Source organism: Monodon monoceros, unplaced genomic scaffold, assembly GCF_005190385.1.
Source record: "Monodon monoceros isolate NGI ecotype Baffin Bay Population unplaced genomic scaffold, NGI_Narwhal_1 Super_Scaffold_15, whole genome shotgun sequence".
In the NCBI taxonomy this organism is placed as follows: Eukaryota; Metazoa; Chordata; class Mammalia; order Artiodactyla; family Monodontidae; genus Monodon; species Monodon monoceros.
In genome coordinates this window covers 5,399,749-5,414,435 of record NW_021703771.1, presented here as the reverse complement: position 1 = coordinate 5,414,435, position 14,687 = coordinate 5,399,749, and the positions used below count along the sequence as shown (strand labels likewise).

Here is a 14,687-nt window from a genome sequence, read left to right as displayed (position 1 = left end):
CACTCCTCCAACTGAGAGCTGAGAACTTTAAGTCGATGTGAGCTCAGACCCCATCCTCCGCCCTGACACCCAGCCCGGATATTATCCACCTGTGTGTGTGTATAGTAGCTCAGAGCCTTGGGGGACGGAGCAGTGAAAGCACACTCCTGCTACAGAAGATCTGTGTCCTGGTGGGGCAGAGCCTCACATCAGAGAGGTCCCAGTGACACCCCTCCAGCTCCCCACAAAACAGGAATACTAGTGCTGTACAACTGAGCAGCTCTGCCTAAACCATCCTACTTTGTCTACATCGGCTAGTTAATTGCCCTATTTTTCTGTTTTGTTTTGGTTGAAACAAGAGTTGGGTAGGGAGACTTGAAATGCATTGTCTGTATTTTCATTATGAACTGATTCCAGAAACAATCCCTCCTTATTTATGTGTGAAGAAGTGTGAATAAGACAAAATTCTGCCGCCTTATTCAGATGATACCTCAACTTTCAACAGTGGAGCTGAGGTGGAGAACTGTTTTCCACTCTTTGTGAGTTTTATCACTAATATTTATTTATTTAGTTACTTACTTACTTACTTACTTATACTCGAGGCTGGTGCAACCCAGGAGGTAATCTGCAGCATCATCACCATCATCTGGGTGCTTGTTAGAAATGCAGATTCCCAGGCCTGGACCAGACCTACTGAATCAGAACCTTGCGGCAGAGGACATTGGATCCTGAATCTCTGTCTTAACAAGCCCTTTGGGGGCTTCCCTGGTGGTTCAGTGGTTAAGGCTCCATGCTCCCAATGCAGGGGTCCTGGGTTTGATCCCTAGTCGGGGAACTAGATCCCGCATGCCGCAACTAAGAGCCGGTGCAGCCAAATAAATAAATAAAATAAATATTAAAAAATAATAAAAAATGAAACAAGCACTCTGGGTAATTCTTTTGTACTCTAAAGTTTGAGGTGCATGTATCTTTTTAAATTATAGATTTGTCTGGAAATATGCCCAGGAGTGGGGTTGCTGAATCATATGGTAGTTCTATTTTTAGTTTTTTGAGGAACCTCCATACTGTTCTCCATAGTGACTGCATCAACTTACATTCCCACCAACAGTGTAAGAGGGTTTCCTTTTCTCTACACCCTCTCCAGCATTTGTTGTTCGTAGACTTTTTAATGATGGCCATTCTGACCGGTGTGAGGTGATACCTCATGGTAGTTTTGGTTTGCATTTCTCTAATAATTAGCGATGTTGAGCATATTTTCATGTGCCTATTGGCCATCTGTATGTCTTCTTTGGAGAAATGTTTATTTAGGTCTTCTGCCCATTTTTCAATTGGGTTGTATTTTTTTGTTGTTGTTATTGAGTTGTATGATCTGTTTGAATATTTTGGAAATTAAGCCCTTGTTGGTCTCATCATTTACAAATATTTTCTCCCAGCCTGCAGGGTGTCTTTTTGTTTTGTTTATGGTTTGCTATGAAAAAGCTTGTAAGTTTGATTAGGTCCCATTTGTTTATTTTTGCTTTTATTTCTATTGCCTTGGGAGACAGACCTAAGAATACACTGGTATGACTTATATCAGAGAATGTTTTGCCTATGTTGTCTTCTAGGAGTTTTATGGTGTCACGTCTTATATTTAAGTCTTTAAGCCATTTTGCGTTTATTTTTGTGTATGGTGTGAGGGTGTGTTCTAACTTCACTGATTTACATTCAGCTGTCCAGCTTTCCTAAGACCACTTGCTGAAGAGATTGTTTTTTCTCCATTGTGTATTCTTGCCTCCTTCGTTGTAGATTAATTGACTGTAGGTGTGCAGGTTTATTTCTGGACTCTCTATTCTGTTCCATTGATCCATATGTCTGTTTTTGTGCCAATACCATACTATTTTGATTATAGTAGCTTTGTAGTATTGTCTGACATCTGGGAGGGTTATGCCTCCTGCTTTGTTCTTTTTCCTCAGGATTGCTTTGGCAAGTGTGGGTCTTTTACGGTCCCATATGAATTTTAGGATTCTTTGTTCTAGTTCTGTGAAAAATGTCATGGGTAATTTGACAGGGATTGCATTAAATCTGTAGATTGCTTTGGGTAGTATGGCCATTTTACCAATATTAATTCTTCCAATCCAAGAGCATGGGATATCTTTCCATTTCTTTGAATCATCTTCAATTTCCTTTATTAATGTTTTATGGTTTTCAGCATATAAGTCACCTCCTTGGTCAGTTTTATTCCTAAGTATTTTTTTTTTTGATGCGATTTTAAAAGGGATTCGTCCACTAAAGTCTGAGAAGCACAGCTTGGGCAATGTCGAGAGGCACTCAGAGAAGGCAGGAGCCCAAAGGAAGCAAGCATGGTGTTGTTTTCTTCCTACTAAAGGAAAATTACTCAGAAACAAAATGAACGGCTCTCTTGGTCTTCAAAGAAGACATAATTCTGTTGGGGAGCAATCTTGCAGAGACAGTCACTCCAAAGGGGTGGGGGGCTGTTGAGAGCTTATAGTCAGCACATTACAGGGGGCCAAATTCCAACACAAATGCATTGCAATGTGCAAGACAAGTCTGAGCCCACAGCATCACTGCTGACTTCCCTTGGGATGAACATCTACAGTTCAGTATCCCAATAATTGCTCCATCTCTGGTCTAAGTTGCTGTTACCATGCACATTTATGGTATGGAACCCTTACTTCAAAGTTTTTCTCAGAAAATTTAACCTGCAGGCTTCACTTACCACTTGCAGACAAAGCAATGGTGACTCCAAAAAGGACATTTTATGTATAAATTAAGTGTAATGTCTCCCTGTGAATGGCAGGTTCCAATTTAGCAACTAATGACTAAAGAGTCATAAATCCTATAATTGGGCTCTGGAAAGAGCAAGCCCTTCCCTGGGAGCAGAGCAGGGAGGCCCTGGGAAGGCTGGGCTAATGTAGGCCAATCACCAGTAACTCTGCTTTCTGAATGATATTAACCAGGGGAATATTGGGGGAAAAAACCAACCAAACGAAAGATTAAAAATAGTATTTTTTCACATTGTAGCAACATAACATAATTAGGGAAGCTATTAATTTTCTACTATTTTAACCCTCAAAGCCTCTGTGTACAATAAGATTGAGATCAATGAAATCATTATTTGGTGAGGCTGACCAATTTAAAAATTGGGCAACTTAATTATCTCCCTTGTAGCTATTCTTTAACTAGCAGTATTTTAAAAAAGTAATAATATAATTTTTTAATCCCTCTAATTATCTTTTCTTATGAAGACGAGGGCATCATTGATGCCCTTGTTAATACTTTCATTTTATCTATTTACCAGGAAAGAAATATCCTAATCTTGATGGGAAAACATTTTTTATTTTCCATTTTTAGTAGATGCCATAACAGCTTTTGATTAAACCCAGATGACTAATCATTATTTTTATTAATTATCCAGACAAAGATGTGCATATATTACATTTCTCCTTCCTGACAACTGAGGGTCTCTTGGAAAACTTGATTAATTTGTTTTGTATTCAAATTAAGTGAAGCATACAAATAAATACTAGTTTGTTTGCTTCCAGCAAGAGGAAGAAAAATTAAGAGAGAACTGTACTAAAAATAATACTAGAAAAAAACATTGTTTCCAAAGAGACATTTGTTCCGGCTTTATCACTGACAAAATGAGAAAAAATGCCTTAGCAACTGTTAAGATAATTTGAAAGTTTTCTCAATTTATATTGTCAATGTGTAAATTTGAAGCAATCTAATGACAGAAATTAGGAAACCTATGCTCTAACCATAAAGGAATATATATTAACTACAGAGAAACAATTGTGCGGAGTTGAAAAACCAATATATAAATCAAGTCCACCGTGGAAAACCGAGTTATTTATAAATCCCGCTTTCTTGATAAAATATTCTGGGGATGACATGGCTGTGAATTGAAAAGTTAAAGGATAAATATTAAAAGCAAAAAACCTCCTTTATTTTGATAAAATTTCTATACTCTACAGAGGCAGAAAGCATTATTGAAATTACTAATCACATATAATTTTTAATGGATAATGTGATTTGTATGATAATGTATTTTCAAAAGCTTGGTACATATATTTATTTTTTTACCCCTGTATAAGCACTAATTTGTGAATTGTTTAGCTGATTCAATAATTCATTTTAATTCAAAAATGTTATTTACATACTTGAAAAGAGAAAAATGAAAATGTTACAGTTAATACCAAAATTATATATATATTATATAATCTAAAAAGTATTTACAGCTTTATATGATAATTTTTCAATCTCCCTGAAAGCACAAAAGCCAGCGAATAAACCTAGCAAATAAGGTATAATATCTTTTTTGTAAATAGATATGTAAAATGTTTTCCAAACAGCAGGTGGCAATCTTTATAAAGCTGATTGCAAGCACCACCATCTTACCTCTATATATGCAGATAAAAGTCAGTTTTAAAGGACCAGTTAAGAACCTTGGCACGCTCAGACTAGTTCAGATAACTTCAGATATTAAAAGGGTCTTATTTAGTCATGCCTACTGTTCCAGTGAAATTTCTCCCTGGGCAAAAGAAATGGGTTTTTTTAATGCTTCTTAATTCTTATGCAGCACAGCAGAAATTTCATGATGCTAATCTGTATAGGTATCCTTCTAAATAGAGTCCTGCATGCTGGTTACTTCTTATCATTCTGGATTCATATGACCTTAAGAATTAACAAAACTAATTTTAGATCTTTTCTAAGAACTAAGAAAATACTACTGATATACTGTTACCCTTAGAGTCCAGTTTCTGTTGCTATTAGTGTTGACCCATGAAAAGTCTTTAGAATTCTAAATATGGAGAAATAAAAAGTTTTGATCCCTGGATAGCTCTTAGAATTCCTTGGTTTTTCTAAATCCCAGCGGTCATGTTACATAGAAACAGAAATCCATAGTTTCCTGAACTGAAAAGGAATCTCAAACAGCTGAAGTCACCACACCCACTAGGACCAGATAGCCCAAGGATCTGTGAGCTTGCCCACAAGAGTTACTAGTGGCAACAAGGGCTCTAACTGGGTCTTCAAATTCTCTAATTTCAGAACTTTATACCCAGCTATGAAGTTTTTAAATTCCATGCTATTAGCTTTTCCAGCATGTTTATAAAATTTTGCCAATGGTATCATTCTAAAATCCGAATTTTCACTTATTTATTGAGTCTTGAGTGTGTCAATAGTATTTTATGAAATGTACACACACTTAGGAAGGAGTCTTTGTTCTAAATGAGCTTTTAAAATATATGACCTCTAATATAATATGATTCATACTCTGGGCAATTTCTGACCTTCTCTTTTTTCTATGCTCATATGTAAAATCCTCCAATGTTGCAATACTTCCATTTTTTCACTATGAATTAAGGCATGATGCTGTTATTTTAAAGTGAGTTCCTCACAGGAATTTCCTTTTACAGTGGGAATGGGGCAAGAGCTAGTAACTGGGGTGTCCAAGGTCACACATCAGGATGGATTAACAGCAGAATTTACAAGTTTCTGAGTTTCAACCTCGCCTCTTTACTTCCTTACCAATCTACCTCACACTGATGTCTCTATATTTCTAGTAAAATAATCTAAGGCAGGGGCTTCCCTGGTGGCACAGTGGTTGAGAGTCCGCCTGCCGATGCAGGGGACACGGGTTCGTGCCCTGGTCCGGGAAGATCCCACATGCCGCGGAGCGGCTGGGCCCGTGAACAATGGCCGCTGAGCCTGCGCGTCCGGAGCCTGTGACCCACAACGGGAGAGGTCACAACAGTGAGAGGTCCGCGTACCGCAAAAAAAAAAAATAAATAAATAAATAATAATCTAAGGCAACTTGTTTTGTGTTCTCAGTAAACAAATATTTCATAAAGAGAGTGAAAAAAAAACAGTACCCCAACCTAATTTCAAAAATTTCTAGCCTTGTTATTGTTCAGTATGCCTACTTTGGTGTTATTACACTTTTCAATGTCATTTTTCAGCAAATAATTTAAAAATGTATAGAAGACACAGTCTATGACACATAAACAGACAAAACGTCATACATTATGGAAAGGAGTAAATTGCCACTTATTATTAGCAATACTTCCATTGAGGAAATACGGGCTTTAACCAATGACAATGTTTTTAATCCTTTTTTTTCCCCAGGTACCAAAGTGTTTCCCTGGGGACGATCTGAGCTCACTCACCAGGACATCGCTGCTCGCTGCACCTTCTCACTTCCTCGCCTGTCCCTTCACACGGCTGCCCGGTCACCACCACACCCTGGCAGGTCCTCATTCGCCTCTCCCAGCCGCCGTCACAGGACTTGGAGCATCCGCTCCAATGACCCCACTGATTCCACTGACCATTGGCTGAAAGAAATACGTCAAGGTCAGTGGCAGTCATCCAGTGCACACTGCTTTAGGGATTCGAAAACCTGAGGCCCGTGGCTGTCTGTTCAATTTTTATTAATCTACCACCATGAATAAAATGGACACAAATATTTAACTTGCTGGTCAAATTTAGAGCATTGTGATGAACAGAAGTTTCTGTAAGTTTGTCAGAAGCTGCAAATGGACATTGACCTTTACTTGTAAAGAACACGAGCTCCGTGCTAGACTTCATCAATTTAATCAAAATTTCATCTAATCTCATTAATTTCATCTAATTTAAGAATCTGTTGAATTTTGTTGCTTTATTCATGCAACATACAGTAGGATGAGCTCTGGTACAACTGGCTTCATTGACTAGAAATGTATAATTACCTGACGATGCCACGACCGTCTGGCACGATTCTGTCACATTATCTAAAGGGCAGGCATCCTTCGAAAGCAGCCATCAGGCCTCACCTGTGCAGTCGGGGTTGTAGCACTCTCTGCTTTCTGCCCAGGGCCCTCTGCATTCAGAGCCCCCGTGGGCGGCTGCAGTACACTGCCGGCTCCTCTGCTGGGTCCCATTCGAGCAGGTCACGGAGCATCGGCTCCAGAAGCTCCACTCCTGCCACTGTCCATCAACTGACAAAGCAGAAGCAGAGACAGTGTGAGGAGGTCTTCTAGGAGAGAAGGCTGTACACGGAGTACACTCATGCCTTTACTGCACTGTACAGATAATGCATTTTTTACAAATTGAAGTTCTGTGGTGGCCGGCCTGGAGCAAGCCTACAGGTGTCATTTTCCAACAGCATTTGTTCACTTTGAGTTTTTGCATCACATTTTGGTAATTCTGGCAATAACTCGAACTTTTTCTTGCTTATTATATTTGTTACGGTGATCTGTGATCAGTGACCTTTGATGTTAATATTGTCATTGCCTTGGGGAACCAGACATGTATAAGACAGGGAACTTAAGAGAGAAATGCTGTGTGTGTTCTGACTGCCCCACCCATTGGCTGTTCTCCCATCTCTTTCCCTCTCCTCAGGCCTCCCTGACACAACAATAATGAAATGAGGCCAATTAATAACCGTACAATGGCTTCTAAGCGTTCATGGGAAATGAAGAGTCACGCGTCTCTCACTTTAAATCAAAAGCCAGAAATGGTTAAGCTTTAGTGAGGAAGGCATGTTGAAAGCTGAGATAGCCCAAAAGCTGGGTTTCTGTGCCAAACAGGTAGCCAAGTTGTGAAAGCAAAGGACAAGTTCCTGAAGGAAATTAAAAGCGCTGCTCCAGTGAACACACGAATGAAGAAAGTGAAACAGCGTTATTGCTAATATGAAGAAAATATAGTGATAAGATAATTCATGAAGGTGGCTACTCTAAACAACAGATTTTCAATGCAGACAAAACAGCCTTCTATTGGAAAAAGACACCACCTATAGGACTTTCATAGCTAGAGAGAAGTCAATGCCTGGCTTCAAAGGACAGGCTGACTCTCCTTTTAGGGGTTAATGCAACTGGTGACTTTAAGTTGAAGCCAATGTTCATTTATCATCTGAAAATCCAAGGGCCTTTAAAATTATGCTGAATCTCCTTTGCCTCTGCTTTATAAATGGAACAACAAAGAAGCAGGCATGACGCACATCTGTGTACAACATGGTTTACTCAATATTTTAAGCCCTCTGCTGAGACCTACTGCTCAGAAAAAAAAGATTCCTTTCAAAATATAACTGTTCATCAACAATGTACCTGGTCCCCCAAGAGCGCTGATGGAGATGGGCAATGAGATTAATGTTGTTTTTCATGCCTGCTAGTCATTTTGACTTTCAAGTCTTATTAAGAAATACATTTTGGGGCTTCCCTGGTGGCGCAGTGGTTGAGAGTCCGCCTGCCGATGCAGGGGACGCGGGTTCGCGCTCTGGTCCGGGAAGATCCCACATGCCACGGAGCGGCTGGGCCCGTGAGCCATGGCCGCTGAGCCTGCGCGTCCGGAACCTGTGCTCCGCAGCGGGAGAGGCCACAACAGTGAGAGGCCCGCGTACCGAATACATTTTGTAATACTATAGCCACCATAGATAGTGATTCCTCTGATGGATCTGGAAAAAGTCAATAGTAAACCTTCTGGAAAGGATTCAGCATTCTAGGTGTCATTAAGAACATTCATGATTCGTGGGAAGAGGTCCAAATAGCAACATTAACAGAAATTTAGAAGAAACTGATTCCAGCCCTCATGGATGACTTTGATGGGATTAATACTTCAGTGAAGGAAGTGACTGCAGATGTGGTGGATGTAGCAAGAAAACTAGAATTAGAAGTGAAGCTTGGGGAACTCTTCTTAATATTATGTAACAATCTACATGGGAAAAGAATTTGAAAAAGAATAGATGCACATATATGCATAACTGAATCACTTTGTTGTACACCTGAAACTAACACAACATTGTTAATCAACTATACTCCAATACAAAATAAAAAGTTAAAAAATAAGTAAAAATAAAAGTAAGGGAACATCGGGACTTCCCTGGTGATCCAGTGGGTAAGACTCCATGCTCCCAATGCAGGAGGCCGGGGTTCAATCCCTGATTGGGGAACTAGATCCTGCATGCATGCCACAACTAAGAGTTCACATGCCACAACTAAAGATCCCGCATGCCAAAACTAAGACCCGTTACAGCCTAAATAAATAAATAAATAATATTTTTAAAAAAGTAACATTAAAAAAAAAATAAAGGAACATAAAAAAAAAAAAAAAGAACAAGTGGAGCCTGAAAATGTGACTGGATTGCTGCAATCTCATGACAAAACTTGAATGGATGAGGAGTTGCTTCTTATGGACGAGCAGAGAAAGTGGATGCTTGAGATGGAATCCACTCCTGGTGAAGATGCTGTGAAGACTGTTGAAATGACAGCAAAAGATTTAGAATATGACATAAACTTAGTTGATAAAGCAGCACACACATTTGAGAGGACTGACTCCAATTTTGAAAGTAGTTCTGCTGTGGGTAAAATGCTATCAAACGGCACTGCATACTACAGAGAAATCGTTCATGAAAGAAAGAGTCAATCCATGTGGGAAACGTCACTGTGGTCTTATTTTAGAAACTGCCCCAGCTGCCCCAACCTTCAGCAGCCAACTCTCTGATCAGTAAGCAGCCACCAGCATGGAAGAAAACACTCCACCAGCAAAAAGATTACAACTTGCTGAAGACTCAGATGATGGTTAGCATCATCTTTAGCAATAACTTTAGCAATAACATATTTTAAAGTTAAGGTTTGTACGTTGTATGAAAGACACAAAGCTATTGCACTCTTAAGAGACTACAGTCTAATGTAAACAGAATTTTTCTATGTACTGAGGAACCAAAAATTGGTGTGACTCACTTTACTGTGATATTCACTTTATTGAGGTGATCTGGAACTGAACCTGTGATATCTCTGAGGTGCCTGTACAAGGTAAAACTAACCTTGAAGATGAGTCCTGACCAAGAGACTCTAAATGAATGCAGTTAGATTTTATTAACCCCCAAACAACTATTACCTGATTCTGCACCTCTATTTACTTTATGTGTCTGGTATCTCTTTTTATGGACCACTCAACAAGCCAAGACCTTGATCTTGGAGATGGGTACAGCGAGCAATTAATACAATAAATAATGACCAGTAACTCACAGAGCTCATATTTTAGAAAAGGAACTCCTAGAATGAGTTAACTAATTAATTCCATGCTAAATAAATTAATTCTATAGCGTTGCTGCAAAGGATGATTTCAAGACACTGTGAGATAAGAGTTTACAGAGCCTGGGGAGTCTTCCCGGACAAAGTGAGGTTTCAAGTATGCTTGAACGATAATAGGAAATCCCTAGGGAAAGGAGATGTTCCCTGAAGATACACAAAGATCCTGGGCAGGACTGAATGGAGGGCATTGTGAACAGCATCCAGAGAGTCAGGTGAATAACTACACAGAGGAATTTGGGAAGAAGATAGAGGTCAGATTTTGCAAACTTTTGGTCAACTGTGTTATGGATTTTGCCTAGTTTTCACAGACCATTAAGAAGCCGTTGGAAAAAAGAAGAAAAAGAAGAAAAAAAAAAGGAAAAAAAAAAGAAGCCTTTGAAGAATTTCAGTAGGATCCTCTGATCATATCTAGTGCAGGGTAGAGAAGGAATCCCAGGAGACTGTGAGAAGGGATTGAGCTGGGATGAGAAGAAAGTACCAATGGACCAATGGTGCATCCTGGGGAGATCAGGGCCACACGGGAAGGACCATGAATGGAGAGAGGACCAAAACGACATCCAGGTGTCTGGTGACCAGAATGGAATATAGATGGTTGAATTAGTCTTTGGAAGTTCAAATTGAGATGCATTTATTTATTCACTCATTCGAATGACTGTTAAGAATCTCTTAGTCATCAGACTCTGTGGTAGGTGTTAACAAGAAATACAAGAATTTGAATTCCAACCTCAAAAATAGGATAACAGTAAAAGAAGTACTCTACACATACAAATAAGTAAATGAAAAATTAAGAGCAATACATCTTAAGAGAGCACTGAAGACTTTCAGAGAACAGATCACACCTACTTGGGGGGTAATTATGATTTGGATAATTTAGACAAAGGAGACAGCATTCATGAAGGTATAATCCCACAGGCCACAAACTACAAGGGAGCAAAGGAATCAGGCAAAAATATTTACCTAATTTAGAAGGCATAAACTAGCATATAAGTGTTATAAATACACTAGGATATGACTCTCTACTTTTTCCAATATCATTCCATGGCTCTTGGTCAATTTCATTACAGTGAAGGAGAGTTCACCATAAATCCAAAGTTCCAACATAAACTAATGCTGCTGTGAAAACCCACCTAAACGAGAAAGCCTGGCAGAATAGGAGTGAGTACTTTCAACCTAATTTCAGGTCTTGCTGGTAGCTGTTAAAAAGAAGCCTGTTTAATATGTGTCTAGCGGTACTTAATAAACATTTTGTGAGATGAAAAATCACAAAATGCCAATTTAATCATCCCATTCATGTAATTTTAGCATCTCACTTTATTAAAAATATCTGACACAATCTTATTGGCTATGTAATCCATTTGCCAGACTAAAAAGTCTAGTGAATCAAGAGGGTGATATAAACTATCTATTTCCTCTCTATGTTGGCCTTGAAGATGAATGTGTTTTTCATTTCAGAATTTTGCTTTTCAAAGTTAACACTTATTAAGTTTGCTTTCGAGAAGAATGGTAAAAAAAAACATTCATGCCTGCAGCATATGTACCATCTATTTGGCAAAAGAATATACAGGTATTCAAATTTTTGAGAACATTCAGAAAGCAACACATAAACAAAGATGAATTAAGGGATGCCAATCTGTTTAGTGCTCAGTGAGTAGAATAAAAGAATATCTCTTTTCCTTAAGAATTCTGGTTTGAGGTAAATTTTTAGCTTTTTTTTTTTTTTTAATGAATGTAGTAGTTACGAACTCACTGCAAAGAACAGAGGATTAGTGTCTCTGGCTAGGAAGATGTGCACGTGGTAATGACTGAGTCAGAGGTGGAATCAGAAGATAATTGGGCAGGGGGCTGTATTATGGATGAGGAGTGAGGAAAGACCTTGCCTAAGAGAGATTAGGAAAAATATTTGTGAAGTGTTTTGCTCAGAAGGCATTTTTTGAAAGAAGACTTTGCATCACCATTGTTAAAATTTTTCTAACATTTTAAATCCATACATTTGTAATATTAGTTCAGTCCTTTCTGCCAAAGTACATATTTTCTGTTTTAGCTAAAGTGCAAGAATGAGTTAAATTAGACATTTGAGGGAACTTTTGAGGTTCAACACCACCATAAACATCAACAAAATATATATTTTAGATATGAACAGTTTTGTTTATAAATCAGTTACAGAAATAAATAACAATGAAATTGAAGATGTATCAAGTGGATGTGTTTGACGTTTTATTTTACACTGAGAACTAGAAGTTTCTTTTCCTGAACATTCACTGCACCAGTATGAAAGAATGGACTTGACAAAGTAACTGATTGGATACTTTTAAAAAAGAGCAAAAACCCAATATTCCTTTAGTGTGTTATAGAGTGTGGTAAGGCAAAGTTCCATTTTCACTGTGAAAATGGAAAATTGAGAGGTTAGAAAGAGAGGGGTATGTGAATTTAATTTAAAAGATTAGACAACTGACTTATATGTACATGAAAGAGTTTTTTTAGTGCCAAATGTGGAACGTTGCTTTATTTTAGGTTTTTTTGTTTGTTTCTCATCCTAGAATTTAAAAATAAAATCATTAATTATGTTCTGGCAGGGAGGGATAAATTAGGAGTTTGAGATTAATATATATACACTAATATATATATAACAGGTAAACAACAAGGACCTACTGTATAGCACCGGGAACTATACTCAATATCTTGTAATAACCTACAAGGGAAAATAATCTGAAAAAAAAAGTTATATATGCATATATAATTGAATCACTTTGCTGTACACCTGAAACTAACACAACACTGTAAACCAACTATATGTCAATAAAAAAAATTAAAATAAAAAACAATATCACAATATTGCTGAAATCACCTAAACCAAAAAAAATAGAAAAAGATCTTTCAGGAAATTGTAGTGTCATTTTACTGAATGGGAAAAAGTAGAGGTTTTTGAGAGGTGGAAATTAAGAGTTCTGTTATGGGCATTTAAGCATTTTCTAGTCTGATGTATGCATTATACTTCAGGGATTAAATGTTGAGATATTTAAAAATAAAAACCAGTTATCATATGATACACCTAAGATTTCTATTTCATAACCTCTTGTCTAGGTACCACACAAGACATGAAGAGACTTTTTTCTTTATCTCTGATGCTTAACTGGGATCCAGAGTGGTGCCAAAGATGCTTCTCCTTCAGCTGCGTTCAGGTTTGCTCTCCACCTGGGTGAGTATGGAGGCAAGAGACCACCAAGGCCCTCCCCACCCTACCACCCACCCAGATACGTCTGCCTTCCACACTTACAGGGAGAACCCCCAGACTCACTGCAAAACCACAAGCTTGAAAACACCTCAAAGCTTTCTTTCTAGAACTGTGTTCCTACTGAAGGCTAATTAGCACCTTGTCATCTTGTCAGAAAAGTGTTCCCGATGATTTGGGGAAATGTAAACATTCCCAAACTGGCTCCTCTGTACTCCTTACATCTCTGTAAAGATGCACAGAGCATCCGCACTGTGACCGGTCTTGTTCTGTTAGACTCAGGGGAAACTGCTGATAAAGACCCACCAAGCTCTGCTCTCCTGGAACGTGTAGTCTGAGGGGCTGTGGTGGAGACAGATGATGATAAACAAGTAAACAAATGAGTGAACAAGAGAGTCACAGCTGGAAGTGTTCTGAAAGCAGTGTGACCACAGGAGAGCTTAGTCCCCAACACTGAAAGAAGCCAGAAACATAAGGCTCTGTGGAAGGCTCTACCCAAGTGAGGTCTTGAGGTCTAGAAAGTTTTGTGTATTCAGGGACAGAGACAAGCCTGGGGCTCGTGGGGCTCATGAAGAGGGGGACGCGGCAGCAGGTGGGTTTGGAGGGTGAGCAGAAGTCCGATCCTGGAGGGTCCGGCAGGCATGGGGCCAACAAGGTGAGGCACCACGAGAGGACTTTAAAGTAGGGAAGAGATGTGACATTTTAACCCTTCATTTTGCGGTTGTGTGTAGATTGGATTGCACAGAGACAAGAATGGGTATGGGAGACGTTGGGGACTAGTGTGTAGGCCAGACGTGGGTAAATGGTAGCACCTTTTACTGAACTGGGTTAGAGTAGGTTTCAAACAGGTCCGCGGGTACATAGTCCTGAAATAAGAATGTCTATTTGGAACGTGTTGAATTTGTGATGCCGTTATAGACCTAATGCAGGGAGTCTTACTCTGAATAGACTTTGTTTAAAGCTGTATCTCCCAAATTTATTTAAAAATAAATCCTCCCTCCCCTCTTTCCCCTTTTTTTCCTTTTCATGGGACACCATTTGGTAAACATTGCGTTAGAGGACATAATTTCTTCCATGATAGGCAGACAGGTTAAGAATCAGAACTGTCCTAGGCTTTTTACTTCCTTTTCATTTCCATCATAAGCACTTGCATTTGGATTTTTCCAGCGCTATTTTTCAATTTAAAAACTCCAAATGCCTATTTCTTAACGAACCATCCCACAAAAGGTGACTAAGAATAGAGAATGCGAGGCTGTATTTTGAAGCTGGGAGGATGCTGAGATCAGCCAGTCCTACCTTCACGTAATGTGCTTCCTTATACAACAGTGTCACTCTGGGGACACAAAGTTTTTTTACAGCAATGTGGCACATGACCAGACTTTCTGGACCCAGAAGAATTAAAATTGCAATGG

The 14,687-nt window shown here is 38.8% G+C and overlaps 1 protein-coding gene across 2 annotated transcripts in view; it reads right to left on the bottom strand.

The window, feature by feature from the left end:
* ADGRB3 (adhesion G protein-coupled receptor B3) overlaps window positions 1-14,687 on the bottom strand; it is an 802,271-nt gene that overhangs the window by 457,178 nt on the left and 330,406 nt on the right. For both annotated transcript variants that reach the window (XM_029224183.1, XM_029224184.1), the window contains 2 exons: window positions 6,789-6,953; window positions 6,147-6,311 (listed from right to left, as the gene is read on the bottom strand). In XM_029224183.1, coding sequence (XP_029080016.1) covers window positions 6,147-6,311; window positions 6,789-6,953 — 330 coding nt within the window. The remainder of the gene's footprint in view (window positions 1-6,146; window positions 6,312-6,788; window positions 6,954-14,687) is intronic.